At 44.6% G+C, this 15,677-nt stretch overlaps 2 protein-coding genes and 3 non-coding genes across 11 annotated transcripts in view; 4 read left to right on the top strand and 1 right to left on the bottom strand.

The window, feature by feature from the left end:
- The window catches only part of PBRM1 (polybromo 1), a 93,657-nt gene that overhangs the window by 72,913 nt on the left and 5,067 nt on the right, over window positions 1-15,677 (bottom strand). For 3 of the 6 annotated variants that reach the window (XM_040994607.1, XM_040994606.1, XM_040994604.1), the window contains exons 1-6: window positions 9,367-9,471; window positions 6,917-7,056; window positions 6,526-6,649; window positions 4,836-4,988; window positions 3,919-4,016; window positions 609-756 (exon numbers count right to left, since the gene is read on the bottom strand). In XM_040994607.1, the coding sequence (XP_040850541.1) occupies window positions 609-756; window positions 3,919-4,016; window positions 4,836-4,988; window positions 6,526-6,573 (447 nt within the window). In that variant the 5' untranslated portion in view covers window positions 6,574-6,649; window positions 6,917-7,056; window positions 9,367-9,471. Of the gene's footprint in view, window positions 1-608; window positions 757-3,918; window positions 4,017-4,835; window positions 4,989-6,525; window positions 6,650-6,916; window positions 7,057-8,707; window positions 8,712-9,366; window positions 9,513-15,677 lie in introns of those variants that run through there. The other 3 variants (XM_040994603.1, XM_040994605.1, XM_040994608.1) reach the window with 3 other exon arrangements.
- Window positions 9,636-15,633, top strand: GNL3 (G protein nucleolar 3). 2 transcript variants are annotated; one of them, XM_040994609.1, is made up of 15 exons: window positions 9,636-9,740; window positions 10,504-10,562; window positions 10,916-11,056; window positions 11,141-11,251; window positions 11,472-11,555; window positions 12,083-12,215; window positions 12,870-12,982; window positions 13,228-13,345; window positions 13,654-13,741; window positions 14,168-14,342; window positions 14,459-14,601; window positions 14,679-14,815; window positions 14,895-15,067; window positions 15,315-15,378; window positions 15,481-15,633. In XM_040994609.1, the coding sequence occupies exons 1-15, from the start codon at window positions 9,728-9,730 to the stop codon at window positions 15,561-15,563; spliced, it is 1,635 nt and encodes a 544-aa protein (XP_040850543.1). In that variant the 5' UTR covers window positions 9,636-9,727; the 3' UTR covers window positions 15,564-15,633. The 2 variants fall into 2 exon arrangements, with proteins under 2 accessions (XP_040850543.1, XP_040850545.1); XM_040994611.1 differs by having other exon boundaries at window positions 11,496-11,555.
- Window positions 12,256-12,331, top strand: LOC121166206. The gene has a single exon (XR_005885368.1). It is a non-coding gene; the product is annotated as a small nucleolar RNA SNORD19 (small nucleolar RNA).
- On the top strand, window positions 13,030-13,111 carry LOC121166209. Its single transcript, XR_005885371.1, has one exon. It is a non-coding gene; the product is annotated as a small nucleolar RNA SNORD19B (small nucleolar RNA).
- Window positions 14,024-14,100, top strand: LOC121166207. Its single transcript, XR_005885369.1, has one exon. It is a non-coding gene; the product is annotated as a small nucleolar RNA SNORD69 (small nucleolar RNA).

A 15,677-nucleotide genomic window follows, 5' to 3' on the forward strand; every position in this document is an offset into this window, starting at 1 on the left:
TTACATTCAAGTATTCATGCCTTATTACATTACAGAAAGATAAGGCAAAAGGTAACTGATTCGCTAAATTAAAGCTAAGATCAATACACTTGACACTTTTTTTTAAAAAAATTTTCTACTCTATTTGAAAAGCAGAGAGAGACACAGAGACAGACAGATTTTTCATTTGCTGGCTCATTCCTCAAATGCTGTTTATGCCCAGATGTGGGCCAGGCTAAAGCCAGAAGTCAGATACTCCCTCTGGGCCTTCCAGCCACGTGGCTGCATGGTACTCGAGTACTTGGGCCATCATCCACATGACCATCTCAGGTACATTAGTAGGATGCTGAACTGGAAGCAGAGCAGCTAAGACTCAAATCAGCACTTAAGACATGAGATACCCTAATCAGTAACTTGAGCTACCACTCTAAGAAACATCATTTAGAGCCTGGCTTGGTGGCCTAGCGGCTGAAGAAAAACAGGTGAAAGATCTCATACTTTACACAACAAAAATGGAATATATGTATGAACGTTCATCCTATTAGTAAGAAAAATACAAACTCAAGTCACAAAGAGAAAGCACTGATTGCCTGTCTGATCAACAGTTATCCAGCGTGCTGCCGCCTTACCTTATAATAGGCCTTTGCATTGTTGAAAAGCAGCTGAAAGTCAGCAGTGAGCAAATTCACATCATCATACTCTTCCATTTTCAGTTTCTGCTGGATTTTCATCAGGTCAATGGGCTGAGAAACCACTTCATAGTAGTCTGGCTGATTTCTGTTACATTTGCAAGAAACGGTATTAATCAGAAATCCATTAAAGTCCAACAGAATTTGCTGTCAGACTCACTCCACTAGAACAAGAAAGTCATAAAATCAAGACCCATTATGTGTCCTCTTTTCAAACTAAGTACTAGTATTAAAAAAAAAAACCTGAACTATCATCTGCAATCATCTTTAAACACTTAATAAGGTTTAGGATGATAGCTTTAACCCCTTTTCAATGGTACCATCTATAAAAATGACTTGTAAAAAATGGCTTCATAAATGTACAACACAGGTTATCTTTCTGCAGTCAGAAAGATTTTAGTTAGTGATTTTTCTTGTCAAGTACTACCCCAATTCTATTATGCATGCTGACTTTATATCAACTAAAAAGAAAATGATGAGTGGCTTGGCATAAGCAGCTTACAAAAGTAATAATAAAGGATAGAAAATGCATCTAATATATTCAAACAATTTCTTTAAAAAGGAATTAGAAACATAAAATTCAGGGGACCCGGCACAGAAGCCTAGCAGCTAAAATTCTTTCCTTGAATGCGTCAGGATCCCATAAGGGCGCCGGTTCTAATTCCAACTACCCCGCTTCCCATCCAGCTCCCTGTTTGTGGCTTGGGAAAGCAGTTGAAGACAGCCCAAACCCTGCACCCGTATGGGAGACCTGGAGGAAGTTTCTGGCTCCTGGCTTCAGATTGGCACAGTATCGGCTGTTGCGCTCACTTGGAGAGTGAATCATCGGATGGAAGATCTTCCTCTCTGCCTCTCCTCTCTGTATATATGACTTTGTAATAAAAATAAATAAATGTTATAAAAAAAATTTTAGGGCTGTGGTTCTATCTTGGAGGGGAGGGATATTGAGGGACATAAATAGGGCATTTCAAAGGTAACTGAAAATTTCTTAAGAAGCTCCTTTTTAGAATTTCTTAAGTAATTATATATAATACTTTCTTAAATTTCCAGGATTTCTTGGGTCTATGTCGGCTGGATGTTCATTATTCTTCCTGTCTTATTTTCAAACGGACCATTGTGAGACAAATAAACCCTGTGAAAAATAATGACTTCACACTTCTCCCAGGGAGGCAAGGTATGCAGGCCACCCAGGGCGCTGGAGGGGAAGGAAAGTCTCCAGCTTCGCCCAGAAATGTAAGTTACATGACAAGAAAAACCCACTGGACCACAAAGAAACTCACCCTACCTATGAGGATACTGCCATGACAGGTATGCTCTTCGGGCTGTCCTGATTTCAGCATGCTCCACTAACCCATGCTCACTCTAACTGCCCTGGTGAATTCTCTCATCACTCACAGTGCTGGCCTCAATCAGATGCTTCCAGTAACAGCAGGTATCTGGCTCCATTCTAGACTCCTAAAAGAAGAGCTATTCTCTACAAAGAACATCATGGCTATCTAGGCTTTCATCTGTTAGAAAGTTCAGCTGACGTGTACAGTCATCCTTTGAAGCATGTTTAATATATTTAAATGTTTTTCACATTTCATTCTTATATAACTGCAATAATACATCTCCTCTGACCCATTTGAAAAATTCTGTCATAATGTCCCATCACTCTTAATGGTTAGTATACATGTCCTAAAAACAAGGAGATCATTCAATCACTGAAAACAGAATATGAACTTTTAAAACATTTTTATTTTATTTGAAACACAGAAAAATAAAAACAGCAAGATAATTAGAGAGTGATCTTTCATCCTGTTTACTTTCCTAAATGTCCCCAATAGCCAGGACTGGGCCAGGTCCAAAATGGGAACTGGGAACTCAACCGGTCTCCCATGTAGTAGCAGGGATTCGAATACTGGAGGCCTCCCAGTGTATACATTAGCAAGAATGTGGGTCTGGGTCAGAAGTGGAATGCCTGGGACTGGAACTCTCATATAGGACACGGGGACCTAATCTGAATTTTAACCACAATGTCAAATGCCAGTTTCAAGAAATGAACTTTTGAGGGGCTGTTGTTATGGTATAGCACGTTAAGACTCGGTCTGTGGTTCTAGGTTCTCATTTGCAGACTGTTTCATGTCCCAGTTGCTGCATTTCTAATCCAGCTCCCTGTTAACATCCTGGGAAAGCAGTAAAGGGACAGCCCAACGCCTTGGGCCCCTGCACTCATATGGGAGATCTGGAAGAAACTACTAGCTTCTGGCTTCAGACCAGCCCAGCTCTGGCCACTGCAGCGATTTGGAGAGTAAACCAGTGGATGGAAGATCTCACTTTTTTTCTGTTTCTCTCTCTCTCCAACTCTTTCAAGTAAAATAAACATATACACTTATATTTTTAAATCTGCCTTTCAAATAAAAATAATCGGTTTTCTTTTCTTAAATGAGACAAACTCTGATATGGCACTACTGCTCAACTCTCAGGCCTACCATTAGGGCAGTGACTAAACAAACAACAGAACAAGTGTTGGTCAGGATGTAAAGAAAACCGGAACCTTTGTGCATTACTGGTATAAATGTCTGATGATACAAGCCGCTACTCAACACAGTGCGGCCATTCTTCAAAAAACCAGCAGCCTCATCACAAGATCCAGCAATCTCACTTTGGCAGAAATAGCCAAAGAAACTGAAAACAGGATCCTGAAGTTCTGTCTGCATACCAGTGACCAGTGAAGCATTATTCACGAGAGCCAAGTGGAAACAACTCAAACAACTCATCTCTCCACCAGCAGATGTATGGATAAACACAATGTGACACACATACAACAGCCTACATCCAGCCTTAGGAAGGCAGAAAATCCCATCACATGCCTCAACATCAATGAGTAATTTTCAGGGATTAAGTAAGCAAGACATAAACAGACAAAACCTATACAATTTCACTTAAAATAGAATGGAAGTTAGCAAGAGCTAGAAGGAGGGTTAAAGGAGTTATTCTGTTTCTGTTTTATAAATTAAGTAAGCTGCTCTAAAGCAGTATTAATACAATGTTTATTTAACTGTATACTTAAAATTGGTTAAGATAATTTTTACTAAGATTGCATTCTACACTTTTAAAAATTCTTAATTAAGAAAGTGTCAGCTTGTTTTGACAACTAAGACAAACTGGACTCTTTTGTCATTCATTTCTTCCAAGGGAAAAATCAATTAAGAAATACATGGGCCCTGGACCAAATCCCTCCCCCTGTACTCATATGCCTCCAACTCACCTTCGCTTGGGAGCCCTAATGAAGAGCTCACAAAGGAGTCTGCCCTGCTCATCCTTATAGTCTCGGATAGTGTTGTAGAGCTCATGGCACACAGCAATCTACACGTGGCACAGGAGAAACAGGAGAAACTTCAGAAAGATCAATAGACAGCTAGCATAGCAATAACGATTATCAAGCATTCTTCAATAAAAACATACCAATAAAAGGAAAACAGAAAAAGACAATAAAAAAAAAACCCTAAACAATCCCGAAATTATCCAATTATCCCGTGGAAGCTAAGTCTGAAGTACACTAGCAGTTTCTCTCCTATAAAGTAATCTAAGTTCCTACTATCTTTCATCAGATTTATGCTATCTGCTATTTTTATTTTAAGGGAGAACCAAAGAGGCTCCATGTTCCTGGCTTTGGATTGGCACAGCTCCAGCCGTTGTGCGGCTTGGGGAGCAAATCAATGGAAGGAAGATCTCCCTCTCCATCTCTCCTCTCCGCATACCTGACTTTGCGATTAAAAAAAAAAAAAAAAAGTTAAAAGTATCAAGCTACAAGGCAGGCATTTGCAGCACAATGGGTTAAGCCACTATTTGCAGTGCCAGCACTTCTGAAGTCCCAATTCTAATCCTGGCTACTCTTTCCTGCTAATGAACCTGGAAGGCAGTGAAAGACGGCTCAAGTACTTGGACTCCTGTCACGTATAGGGGTGACCCACAAGCAGTTCCTGGCTCTTGGCATCAGTCTTGCCCAGACTTGCCTTTTGCAGCCATCTGAGAAATGAACCAGTGAATTCAAAAAAACAAGGCTCATCAAGTAAAAGGTTCAAAGAAAAAAGCAGAGAAGCTGTGCGTCTCAAACACTTCACCATAAAAGCGTAGGTAACCTTGGGACGGGCAGATGCAAACCATGGGAGCCAGTCTACTCACAGGATCTACAGTTGGAAGGTTGGAGAGTCTTCTCCTCTTCCGGCTCGGGCCTGGTGTGGACACAGAATGGTGCCCGTCATCAAAGTCCCCACTGACACTGCTGGAAGGGGAGGTAGCTCTTCTTCTTTTGGAACCCATGGAATCCAACTTCTTCTACAAAAAGTAATTAGCCATGTTCTTATGTTTAAATTTAGACTCTGCCACCAACCCCTCAGTTGGTCACCTGCCACCAAATGTCTGGCTCACTTGGGGATATTTTAACCCTCGCAAGACAGTATGACTACTCTGGCATTTTATTTTAAGCTGTGGACCACTGTCCTTCTCACTTAACAGAATGCTACACTTTCAATGGTGATGGGACAAATTCAGCAGGAGTATGCTATTTGTTAACAATTTTGAATAACTCTCAAGGACTGGAGTTCCCCAACCCACATGGAATGGCACTTCAGTGGCTGAAGGTACTGAACCCTCAGCTCCTGGGAGCCAGGCAGGCCTTCGGCAGTCCACTGCCTCCTCCACTTTCCTGTGGGCCAGGACAAGGAAAAGGGTAGGAAGCTATGCCTAAGGCAAATGAACAGTGTCAAAAAAAGAAAAAGGAGGGGGTAAAGGGCAATTAACTGTACTGTTTTAAAATTCAAATCTGGAGAACAAATGCTTTCTATTCATTGAAGCAGAATCCACAAGATGTTCCCCCTGGAAACCACAGATCCTAACTTGCCCCATCTGGGCAGAAACGGCAGCTCTGTGCTTGCAGTGGTCTGCTACTCCAGACTGGCGCCCCTCTCGGTTGCCTGAGGTATGCCATCCTGGCAAGGCATCAGTTTCAGGAAGCAATTGGGAAGAACACCTCATAATGAGCATTTAGATTCTGCTTGAAGTTCAGAAACACATAAATATTTGCTTTCAATGCTGAATGGGCTGTTAAGTAATCATTCTTAACACAACTTTACAAATAAGTGTATTTGTCTATAATAACAATAATTAAAAAAAAACCCCACGCAACCAAAGGAACAATTTGCTACAGATAAGAAAAAAAAGGGGTTATATATCTCAGAAAACATTACATATAATTTTTACAACAGTATCAAGCAGCATATTAATAACTTGAAGGTCTTTTTCTAAAGCTAAGAGAAAAAAAAAAGATGCCAGTTTCACTCATCAACATTCAAATTGAAGAAATTAAGACACTAGCAGCTGAATGAAAAGGAACAGGAGAGCACTGGCCGCCAGCAGCGAGGAGCAAAGTCGGGGAGCCCCGGGGACCACAACAGAGCTCTGGTAAGAAACTAAGAAATGCTAGTTTCATATTTCTTCCTCCAAACTAAAACCCACATGGTGTTTAAAGCAGAACCTACCAAAACCATGTTCCTCCCTTTAAGGTTTGGCCGTTTACATGGTGTAACAGTTGGAAGCTGACTAAATTAAGTGGCCAAAAGCTTAAGGACAGCCAAGTTGCACTGATTTTTGCTTATTTTATAAAGGGCTGACCAAGTGGCCTCAATTTATTGGGCCTTTTAAAGGACCAACTGGGTTTTTTCAAGGACCAACCCCTTTGTAAGCAATCTATGACAAGGACACCCGTGGATTTGATGAGCAGGGTATCTTGATGGAAATGATTACAAAATGTAAGGAAGGTGGGAGGGAAAAGACAAGAAATGACAGAAAAGAGTGCAGACGGTCAGTAATTTACCAGCTTTACCAGAGCACAACCAGCTCCCCGAAAAGCCAGTCTCCTCATTGTGTCTGAAGGCCAAGGGCAGCCAGTGGGAGAAGGCAGGGCTTTAGAAGTGCTGATTCAGTGTTAGTGTTCAAAACTGAAAGAGAAGAACAAGGCAAGAGAGAAAGTGGGAAGAGAGAAGAAAGGTCAGGAGTCAAAATGCGCACAGACAGCCAGCACATTCAAACGGAACTGCTCAAGGAAGATAAGAGCACTGGAGCACAGAGGCCTCTCGCTCCTCGGGCACCTATCAGAGCCACACTGCTGCGAGGGCACGCTCCCAACGCTCCCACATGGCCTCCAGTTTAACACTAAACGCTTCTGCATACATAAAGAGGGCTCGCTGAGGGTCCCCTTTACTCACATGGAATGACTGTCAATTCCAGGAATGAAGCATGCCTGCCCAACTGCCCCCTAGTCAGTAAGAGCAGAGTTCAGTCACAGAGCTGGAATGGAGGGCGGGCACATGTGCGAGGCTCACACGTGACGCCAAGTGTTGGCAAGCTGGAACAAACCAAGAACGGCTCGGTGAGCGACAAGTCTGGCAAACTCCTCCCCCCAAAAAACTCAAGACAGACGTTTCTTCCCACAAGCCCTAGCTGCCCAGGAAAGACAAAGCATAGAAGTTTATAGCAAAGTTTAAAAAAAAAAAAAAAAAGAAAGAAAGAATTTAAAAAAGCATTCAACCAACCTTGGAAATTCAAAGTTACTTTCATAAATAAACTAAAAAAATCAAATGACAAAATTTACATAAATTAACTATGGCAGTGTGGGGAAATGGTGACTCATTTATTTATTTTGATAACAGGAAGGGTAATTCTCAAATATTTTCTTATCCAAATGACATATTTTAAAATGTAATTTGGCAGTTTGGCAAGACAGGCAATGTTGCCCAGCGCAAGGAACCACGGGAGCCACACTGAGGACCAGCAGAGGAGGCTGGGTCTCCCACTTCTAACTGGTCAGCCCGCTGGGGCATGGGCAGGGCCCTTCCCGCCAGCCCATGGCCAAACCACAGGCTTCCTGGGTACAGGAGCGGGTTGGCCCTCTCTATAGAGTAACACTTCCTACAGAATTGGTGCACAATATAATTTTAAGAAATGTATTGATAGTGTACTTAAAACAGGATCTTTAAGTTAAAAATCAAGTAGTTCATTTGTTAAGTTGAAAGACCTGAAATCAACCTTCAGCAATTTCATTCTAGGCAGAAGAAAAGGGATTCTAGAGTTCAACTCCAGGTTTTAAAGGGGACTGGCTCACAGTCACAAGTCCACCAGTCTGACTACGCAGGGTAACTCAGGGCAGACAGAACCGAGCACCTTACAGTACACAACTGGGAGAATATCTACTCCCTACAACCAAACAGTGTATTTCCACCATCTATAAACTTTTTTCCTACTTTTTTTTTGGCATTTAGTTCTCTAATACACACATTTTTAGGAAAAAGAAGCAAAAACAAAACCGGAATTTCCCAATCAAAATAAATAGAATCTACAATCCTATCACCCAGAATAAAATTACTCTTAAACTTGACATTCAGAGTGCTTTGCATTCATCTACGGTTTAATGACTATATATATATATACATATATATACACACACACAAACATATATACGAACATGTTATCAGCTAATTTTCTTTAGAATTATTTCATGGCTTCCGTTTTAATTTAGGGAAGCTATTTCCAAGTTAGCATTTATCCTCACGATGTTTAATGGTTTGAGAGCAGACCGTACACAATTTATATATCCAGGGGATTTGGGTAGAATTTTTATATTCGAGGTGCTTTGCACACTCCCAAAGTCACAGTCCCTCCATTTCCCCACAGGCAAGCATTTGTTACAGTTTTAATCTGAAACACTTCTTCAAACGATACTTTCCAACCTTCCATACAGGCTCTTAAAACTCCAGGTGAGCAATTCATTAACAAGTATCAAAAGCAAAGATCTTAAGATTCTTTCACTTGGGTATTCAGTACAGTTTGTTGCCAAATCAGATTTCGGAAAGAGCGCACTACTTGGACGAAAAACTTTAAAATGTAAAATCATTTTGAAGCGTTCTGGGGTGTGGGAAAACAAAATGTTTTACTCCAACACTTGCCGCTCTACATTATTTGTCATTTGTTTCCCAACATTTCTTCCTTATCCGTGCCACCACTCTTTCTTCCTCTTTACATTAAAAGTTCCTACCTTCTAGTAACATTACTACATTTCCCTTTCAGAAACTAAAAACTTCGATGGGGGAGGGGGGAGAATAATTTTTAAAACCAAAAGTAAAGCTTAAAAAAATCCCGATTCTTTGTATTGCAGCAAATGAGAAGCCGAAACCTTCGGGATTTTAGCCTTCAAATTTACAAGGCGCATTACCAAAAAAAAAAAAAAAAACTAGGTCTGAACAGTCGTACAAAAAAATAAGACAACACAGATCATCAGCAAGAGGTGTTTTTTTGTTTGTTTGTTTGTTTGCGTCGAGCAACAACCCCAACAGGCCCCGAAGCGACGGAGCAGCAGGAAGGACCTTCCCGACCTGTCACTGGGAGGGGGCACTAAGGCAAACGTTGACAGCTTGGAAGCTGCGGGGCGACGAGCGGGAAAGCAGCGCGCGGAGTCTCGGGGCCGCGCCGCGCCTTTGTCCCGGCCGGCAGGTGCGGCGAGGCTGCGGGGCCCGTCCCGAGGCCCGCCGCCGCCGTGTCCGCTCGGCCCGGGGCGGAGCCTCCGCCGCCGCCGCCCGCCCGCCCGCCCGGGGCCCACACAAAGGCCCGGCGGCCGGCTGAGGGGCGACCGCCCCGCCCGCCCCGGGCCCGGTCTTCTTACCCAGCCGCTCCGCCGCCTGCAGCCCCGGCCGCGGTCGCCGACCGCCACGCCCCGCCCCGCGGCCGCCACGGCTGCTGCTATTGCTCGTCCGGCCGCGGCCGCTGCCGTCGCTCCGGCACCCGCCGCCCTCACCGCCCTCACCCCTCCCAGGGCCGCCGCCGTAAAACCAGCCCGGCTGCCGCCAAGCGAGCCCGGCCGCGCGCGACACTGCGTGCGCGCTCACGCGGAGGCGAGGCGCCGCGCTTTACGGTAGTGACGTCACTGCCTGACGCCTGTTCGCGGGCCTCACTCCGCACGTGGCGCTCGGCCGAGGAGGTTGTGACTTCTTCCTCCTGTGCCCCCGCCGGCTTCTGCAGCCAACATGAAGAGACCCAGTGAGTGGGATCGGGGGCTGGGCATTTAGGAACCCCTTCTTCTGGGTGGTCTCTGAACCCACCCGGGGTACCTGCGAGCGTGGGGGGCCTGACGTTGTGCGCCCTGCCCTGGCCCGGCCTGTGCCGACTGAGTCGGACGTGGGTCGCACTGCGGAAGGGAGGTTGTGCCGGAGGGTGGAGAGCGAGCGAGCGAGCCCGGGTGTCAGGGCCGCGGTTTTCCGTTCTTTGGCCACGTGCAGTCGGCCCCACCGGGCGGGGAGCCATTTTCTAAGCACCAAGTGGCTGTCCTTCTGGGTCTCTGATCCAGTAACGGAGACGATTGGTGCGGGGGTTTCGTGCTCCGTTCTGATCTGTTGAGTCACAAAATCTCTGGGATTTGAGACCACCACGTATGCTCTAAGATTTATTTCTTTTTATTTCAAAGAGTTACAGAGGGAGAGATCTTCCATTCACTGATTACTGCCCAGATGGCGGCAACAGCCAGAGCTGGGCCTCCCACGTGGGTGCAGGTGCCCAAGCACTTGGGCCGTCCTCCCCTTCCTCTCCAGCCACTTGAGCAAGGAGCTGGGTTAGAAGTGGAGCAGCCAGGACACAAACCAGCACCTCCCGATGGAGAATTATTAGCCTACTACCCATAGCACCCTCCCATCCCCATATGATTGTTAGTTTTCACAGATCATGACTTAATAGACAAAGAAAGGTGGGACCCCACCCAAAAAGACCAAAACCTAAAGCAGTCCGTTTGTGATGTGTTTCTTTGCAGAGTTAAAGAAGGCGAGTAAACGCATGACCTGTCATAAGCGGTATAAAATCCAGAAAAAGGTAATATTGCGCTTGGAAGAGCTGTACTAAAGACATAGCTAACCTAATTTCTGCCTGGTCTCTTTACGAAAAAGTCTGGAGTAATGGTTTAGCTTTTGGGAAGGGCACTCCGATAGGCTGGCCGCAGGTGTGAGTTCCTGAGCAGCAAGAGTGCAGCTTTGTGTCTGGTGACAGTCTGGAAACTGACATGCTCGTGAGCACAGATCGCCCTTTGTTACTGTAGGATTCCAACTAAAGAGCCATGCCTCTTGGACATTGTACAGGATGCACTAGATTGAACCCATATTGATTTCTCCCTTGAATTATGTTTAGGAAGGTATCTTTCTGTAAGCTAATAGAATGCTTTGTCATAGATTCGAGAACATCATCGCAAATTGAGAAAAGAGGCGAAAAAACAAGGTCGCAAGAAGCCGAAGAGAAAAGACCCTGGAGTTCCAAACAGTGCTCCCTTTAAGGAGGCTCTTCTCCGGGAAGCTGAACTAAGGAAACAGCGGGTACGCACTGGGAGCCTGGGCTTGCCATAAAGGGGTGGCCCAGCTGTCACCGGCTCACCCGTGTCTTTTGTGACTTGGGCCCAGCTGGAAGAACTGAAACAGCAGCAGAAACTTGACAGGCAGAAGGAGCACGAGAAGAGAAGAAAGCTGGAAAGTGACATCAGTGCTCAGCCAGCGGACGGAGAAGCTGGGAAGGTGAGTGTGAGGGACGGGTAAGCTCTGATGTGAGGGTAATCACACGTGGGCAGGGGCTGTCTACCTCTGGGGAAGGCCAGAGCAAGGCACGTTCTGTCCTGCCTGTCTCAAATGGCAGCATGCCGCGCAGTGCCCATCAGTTCTGCAGGACAGAGGTGCACAACTGCAGTTTTTCTGATTCTTGGATCTGTCGCCCCTCCCCTCCATGTTTGTTTTCCAGGCACCTACGCAGTGCAAATCTAAGAACAAAGCCAAATCAGGCAAACAGAATCCGAAGAAAGTTCACTGCCAGGAGCTTAAAAAGGTATCTTAGTCTAGGTTAGTGCCTAAAAATGATGGTGATGTGTATTGACTTGGGAGTTTTGAAGTTTGAAGAAACTTGTATTTTGGTAAGTAATGTAAAAATACAGGTATCTAAAGTGATCTATTAGAACCTGAATGATGGGGATCAGGAAAGGGGGGTGTCTTGTTGGTGTGTTTTCTCCCCAGCACTCCATCCCTGTACCCATTTCCCCACAGTCACTTCCCTCCATGGTTAGAACCTGACCTGCCCTCGCAGTAGCTTCTGCTGAGGTCAAAAGCATTGGTCAGACATCCTGATGCACTTTGGGAGCTAAAACATTAGACAGCAGAAGATATTTCTATTTCTGAAACCTACATGGCTTGTCGGCCCATTTATGTTACTTCCTGGGTGAGAAATGATAAGCGTGTCAGTATTCTTCATGCCAAAGTGAAGACATGAGATCCAACTCTGAGCTCACCATATTGCCAAGTGGATGACGCATGTTCTGAGAGTCAGGAACGCTGTTCTGATGGCTTCTTCCTTGACAGGTGCTTGCAGCCTCAGATGTTGTGCTAGAGGTGCTAGACGCCAGAGATCCTCTGGGCTGCAGATGTCCTCAGGTCGAAGAGGCCATTGTCCGCAGTCACCAGAAAAGGCTGATTCTTGTATTGAATAAATCAGGTGAGCAAAGGGGGTGTCTTTGTCTCCCTCACGCACTAATGAGGTATGAGGAAAATATCGAACAGTCTGATTGTCATTGAAGACTGGTAAGATCCAACTCTGACCTCAGTAAAACTAGTGCGTGTGCCCTCCGATTGGTGGACAATGTGCTGGGAAGTGGAGTGCTCCTATATCCTGCCTGTTGTGTGGTATAACTTCATGCAGGAAGCAAAGTTGGTGGCAAATTCTCTCCTGCAATGCCAAGTGTTAGTTTTAGACAGATAATTTAGGATGTATGTGATGAAATAAATGGAGTACAGAATTAGATTCCTGGATGTGAGCAGAATAGAATTTTTTGAAACCCAAAGTGGGATGTCAGGGTCACAGCAAATGGTGCTAGCTGGGGGTAAGTTCTGAAAGCATAGCTCTTGGGTTTTTAGGGTTAGATTCCAGACCTTTTACTCGGTCCTAAAAGAATGAGCAATGTGAAAAGTGGAATGTAGAATCGTGAATCCTGAGCTCTGCTGGTTAAAATCCCTACATAGGAACTAGGAAAAGATAACTCATGAGATCTAATCTTAAGGCAGTTTTGCTAACTCATCTTGGTAGTTTTGTTAACTCATCTAAGTAAAACGACCAGGTTAGAGCTTCTGTCTTATCCCCATTTCCCATCAGATCTGGTTCCAAAGGAGAATTTGGAGAGCTGGCTCAATTACTTGAATCAAGAACTGCCAACAGTCGTGTTCAGAGCTTCAACCAATCTGAAGGACAAGGGGAAGATACCCGAGGTGCATACAATTTACCTTTGGTGGGAAGGGTGTTTCTTTCAGATTTTTGGTGGTTGAGATATGATGAGTATAGAGTCTTGATTTCAAAAAATGAAAAGATACAAGATCCAACTCTGATTTCACCCAAAGACCTGAAAGGCAATAAATAGAAGCTGATCTTTAAGACTCAGGGAGTTAGATTGCTTGGGTTTTTATCTGTTATGTGATAAGAATAGTTTAACTAGTTTTAATTTTAACATGTGAAGGCAAAGAAGAAAGCTGCTGCATTCAAAAGTACAGTCTGTATTGGGAAAGATGGCCTTTGGAAACTTCTTGAAGATTTTCAGAAGACTCAAGGCAAAGCTATTCAGGTTGGAGTAGTTGGTAAGTTTTGGTTTCAAACCTCTGCTTCTACCCCCACCTCCCAAAAACAATTTAAAGGGGAAAAATATATAAGTACTTGCTGACAAATTTTGTCCTTTGCCAGACTGATCTCTGAAGGGTTCTAAAAGCTCCCGAGTTCAGTTTTTTCCTTCCCTTTCATTACTTGTACAAGAAATGAAGAAGCGACAATTGATCTTAGTGTTGATGTGAAGACGCTCAGATCCAACTCTGATCTTGCTCCAGACACTGGACATACAACGAGGCAGCACATACTGCATGTTACACCTGTCATTTCCCATTTGTTGTAGGTTTCCCAAATGTGGGGAAAAGTAGCATCGTTAATAGCCTAAAACAAGAACAAGTGTGTAATGTTGGCGTATCCATGGGGCTTACAAGGTAAATAAATTGAACTGTTTCGTATTTTATAGATTAAATACTGTTTTAATTTGGTTATTTTAGGAACTTGATCTCCTACTTAAACCTGTCAGTAAAAAGAGAATGAGGCCAGCATTTAGGGAAGGAACTGGTCAGAACGGGACAACTGTCTACTGTTGAGTCTGGAAGGAGGGACACTGCCTCAGAACCTGGCATTGGGAATTGAGCAGAAATTGGTCGGGTAGAAGGAGGGCTAATATACTGCTTCTCTTAAAAAAGGCTGGGTACACTGGATCTTACGTAAACATGAAGCAAATGATGATACACTGGATCTGACTGTCTGTGCTGAGCTTGTTCAATCCAACCCTGAGCTTCATGTTCTGTCTTGTACCCTCCTGAGAGGCCATCCCTGTCGCCTGCACTGCCAGAATTCCTCTCTTGTTTCAGGATCATGCAGGCTGTCCCCTTAGACAAACACATGACAGTCATCGATAGCCCAAGCCTCATCGTGTCTCCCCTCAACTCCCCCGCTGCCCTGGCTCTGCGAACTCCAGCAAGTATTGAAACTGTGAAGCACATGGAGGCTGCTGATGCCATCCTGGCCCAGACTGACACGCGGCAGGTACAAGAGTCCTTCCCTGAGCACTGCTGAGTCACTCATTGTATGAGTTTTTTAAATTGTAAAATTGTTAAGATTTTTAAAAACCAAATAAAAGTTCCTGTTTTGGTTTTTTTAAGGTAGTGTTGAGATACACTGTCCCCGACTACAAGACTTCTCTGGAATTTCTGACTGCGCTTGCTCAACGAAGAGGTCTGCACCAGAAGGGTGGGAGTCCAAATGTTGAAGGTGCGGCCAGGCTGCTGTGGGCCGAGTGGACAGGGTGAGGCTTCGCTCCACTGCTATTTTGGTGATCACACACAATAACTGATTTTTGACACACTGTACTTTTAATACCAGGGCCTCCTTTGGTTACTACTGCCAAACTCCTACATCCTGGGTGACTCCTCCCTATTTTAATGAGAGCACTGTGGCAGACATGAAGACAGACTTGAATCTGGAAGAACTTGAAAAGCACAATGCACGCAGTATACAAGGTGGGTGTTTCACTGCTGGCATCACTTGACAGGTTGATTTGTCTTAACAGTGTTTACATTGGCTTGGTTTCTGTCCTAGCCATCAGGGGCCCCCGTTTGGCCAGCAGTGTCCTCTTCCAGTCTACGGGCATGACAAATGGAGTACTAGAGGAAAGCGAAGTATCTGAACCGTCTGCGAAACGCAAGAGGAAGGAGAGGGTGGAAGAGGAAAGCATGGACAGTGACCAAGAAAGCGCTGATGGTAGAGGAAATGTAAGTGTGTTCTCTGAGTTATTTAAAGCTGAAGTGAGTCTTCCGGCATTATAATCTGAGGAGTGGCTGGCTATGGGTACAAATTATTTTGTAATTGACTGGAAGAAGCCCCATACAATTGAGGTGTTTGATTCAGTAACCTTGACCAAGGCGCTAGTTAAGCCTACCAAGAGTTAACATACACCACTAACTGGATCACTGAGATGGAAGGGGCCACTGATTGGGTGCCACTCTTCGTGTCTTACAGGAAGAGCTCTCAGACAGACCCCCTGTGGAAGAGAAGGAAGTGCTGCCCGAGGAGTCCACAGCAGGTGGGTATGGGGCAGAAGGGTTGCCAATGGGTCAGCATGCTGTGGGGTTGCTGTTACTAATTGTAGTATAAAACTTTGCTTGCTTTCTTTTCCTTCCAACAGATAAAGAGTCTACAGGATCTGTTATTTTGGATAAAGCAACTGAAGATGACGATGCGTATGACTTCAGTACAGATTATGTGTGACAGAATCCTGTCATTTTGTGAGGGATTCTGTGTATATCATGTGTGGTTATGTTATAACATTGTAAATTTTGTGAATATGTATCACAATGTGTGCAATAAACTTTATAATACTCC

Source organism: Ochotona curzoniae, unplaced genomic scaffold (genome assembly GCF_017591425.1).
Source record: "Ochotona curzoniae isolate NIBS_2020 unplaced genomic scaffold, NIBS_Ocur_1.0 contig_908, whole genome shotgun sequence".
NCBI lineage: Eukaryota > Metazoa > Chordata > Mammalia > Lagomorpha > Ochotonidae > Ochotona > Ochotona curzoniae.

Coding starts and splice junctions, on each gene's coding strand:
- GNL3 (XM_040994609.1), top strand. Junction 11,252..11,471: donor CGGACGGAGAAGCTGGGAAG/GTGAGTGTGAGG, acceptor TTTGTTTTCCAG/GCACCTACGCAGTGCAAATC. Junction 13,346..13,653: donor TATTCAGGTTGGAGTAGTTG/GTAAGTTTTGGT, acceptor CATTTGTTGTAG/GTTTCCCAAATGTGGGGAAA.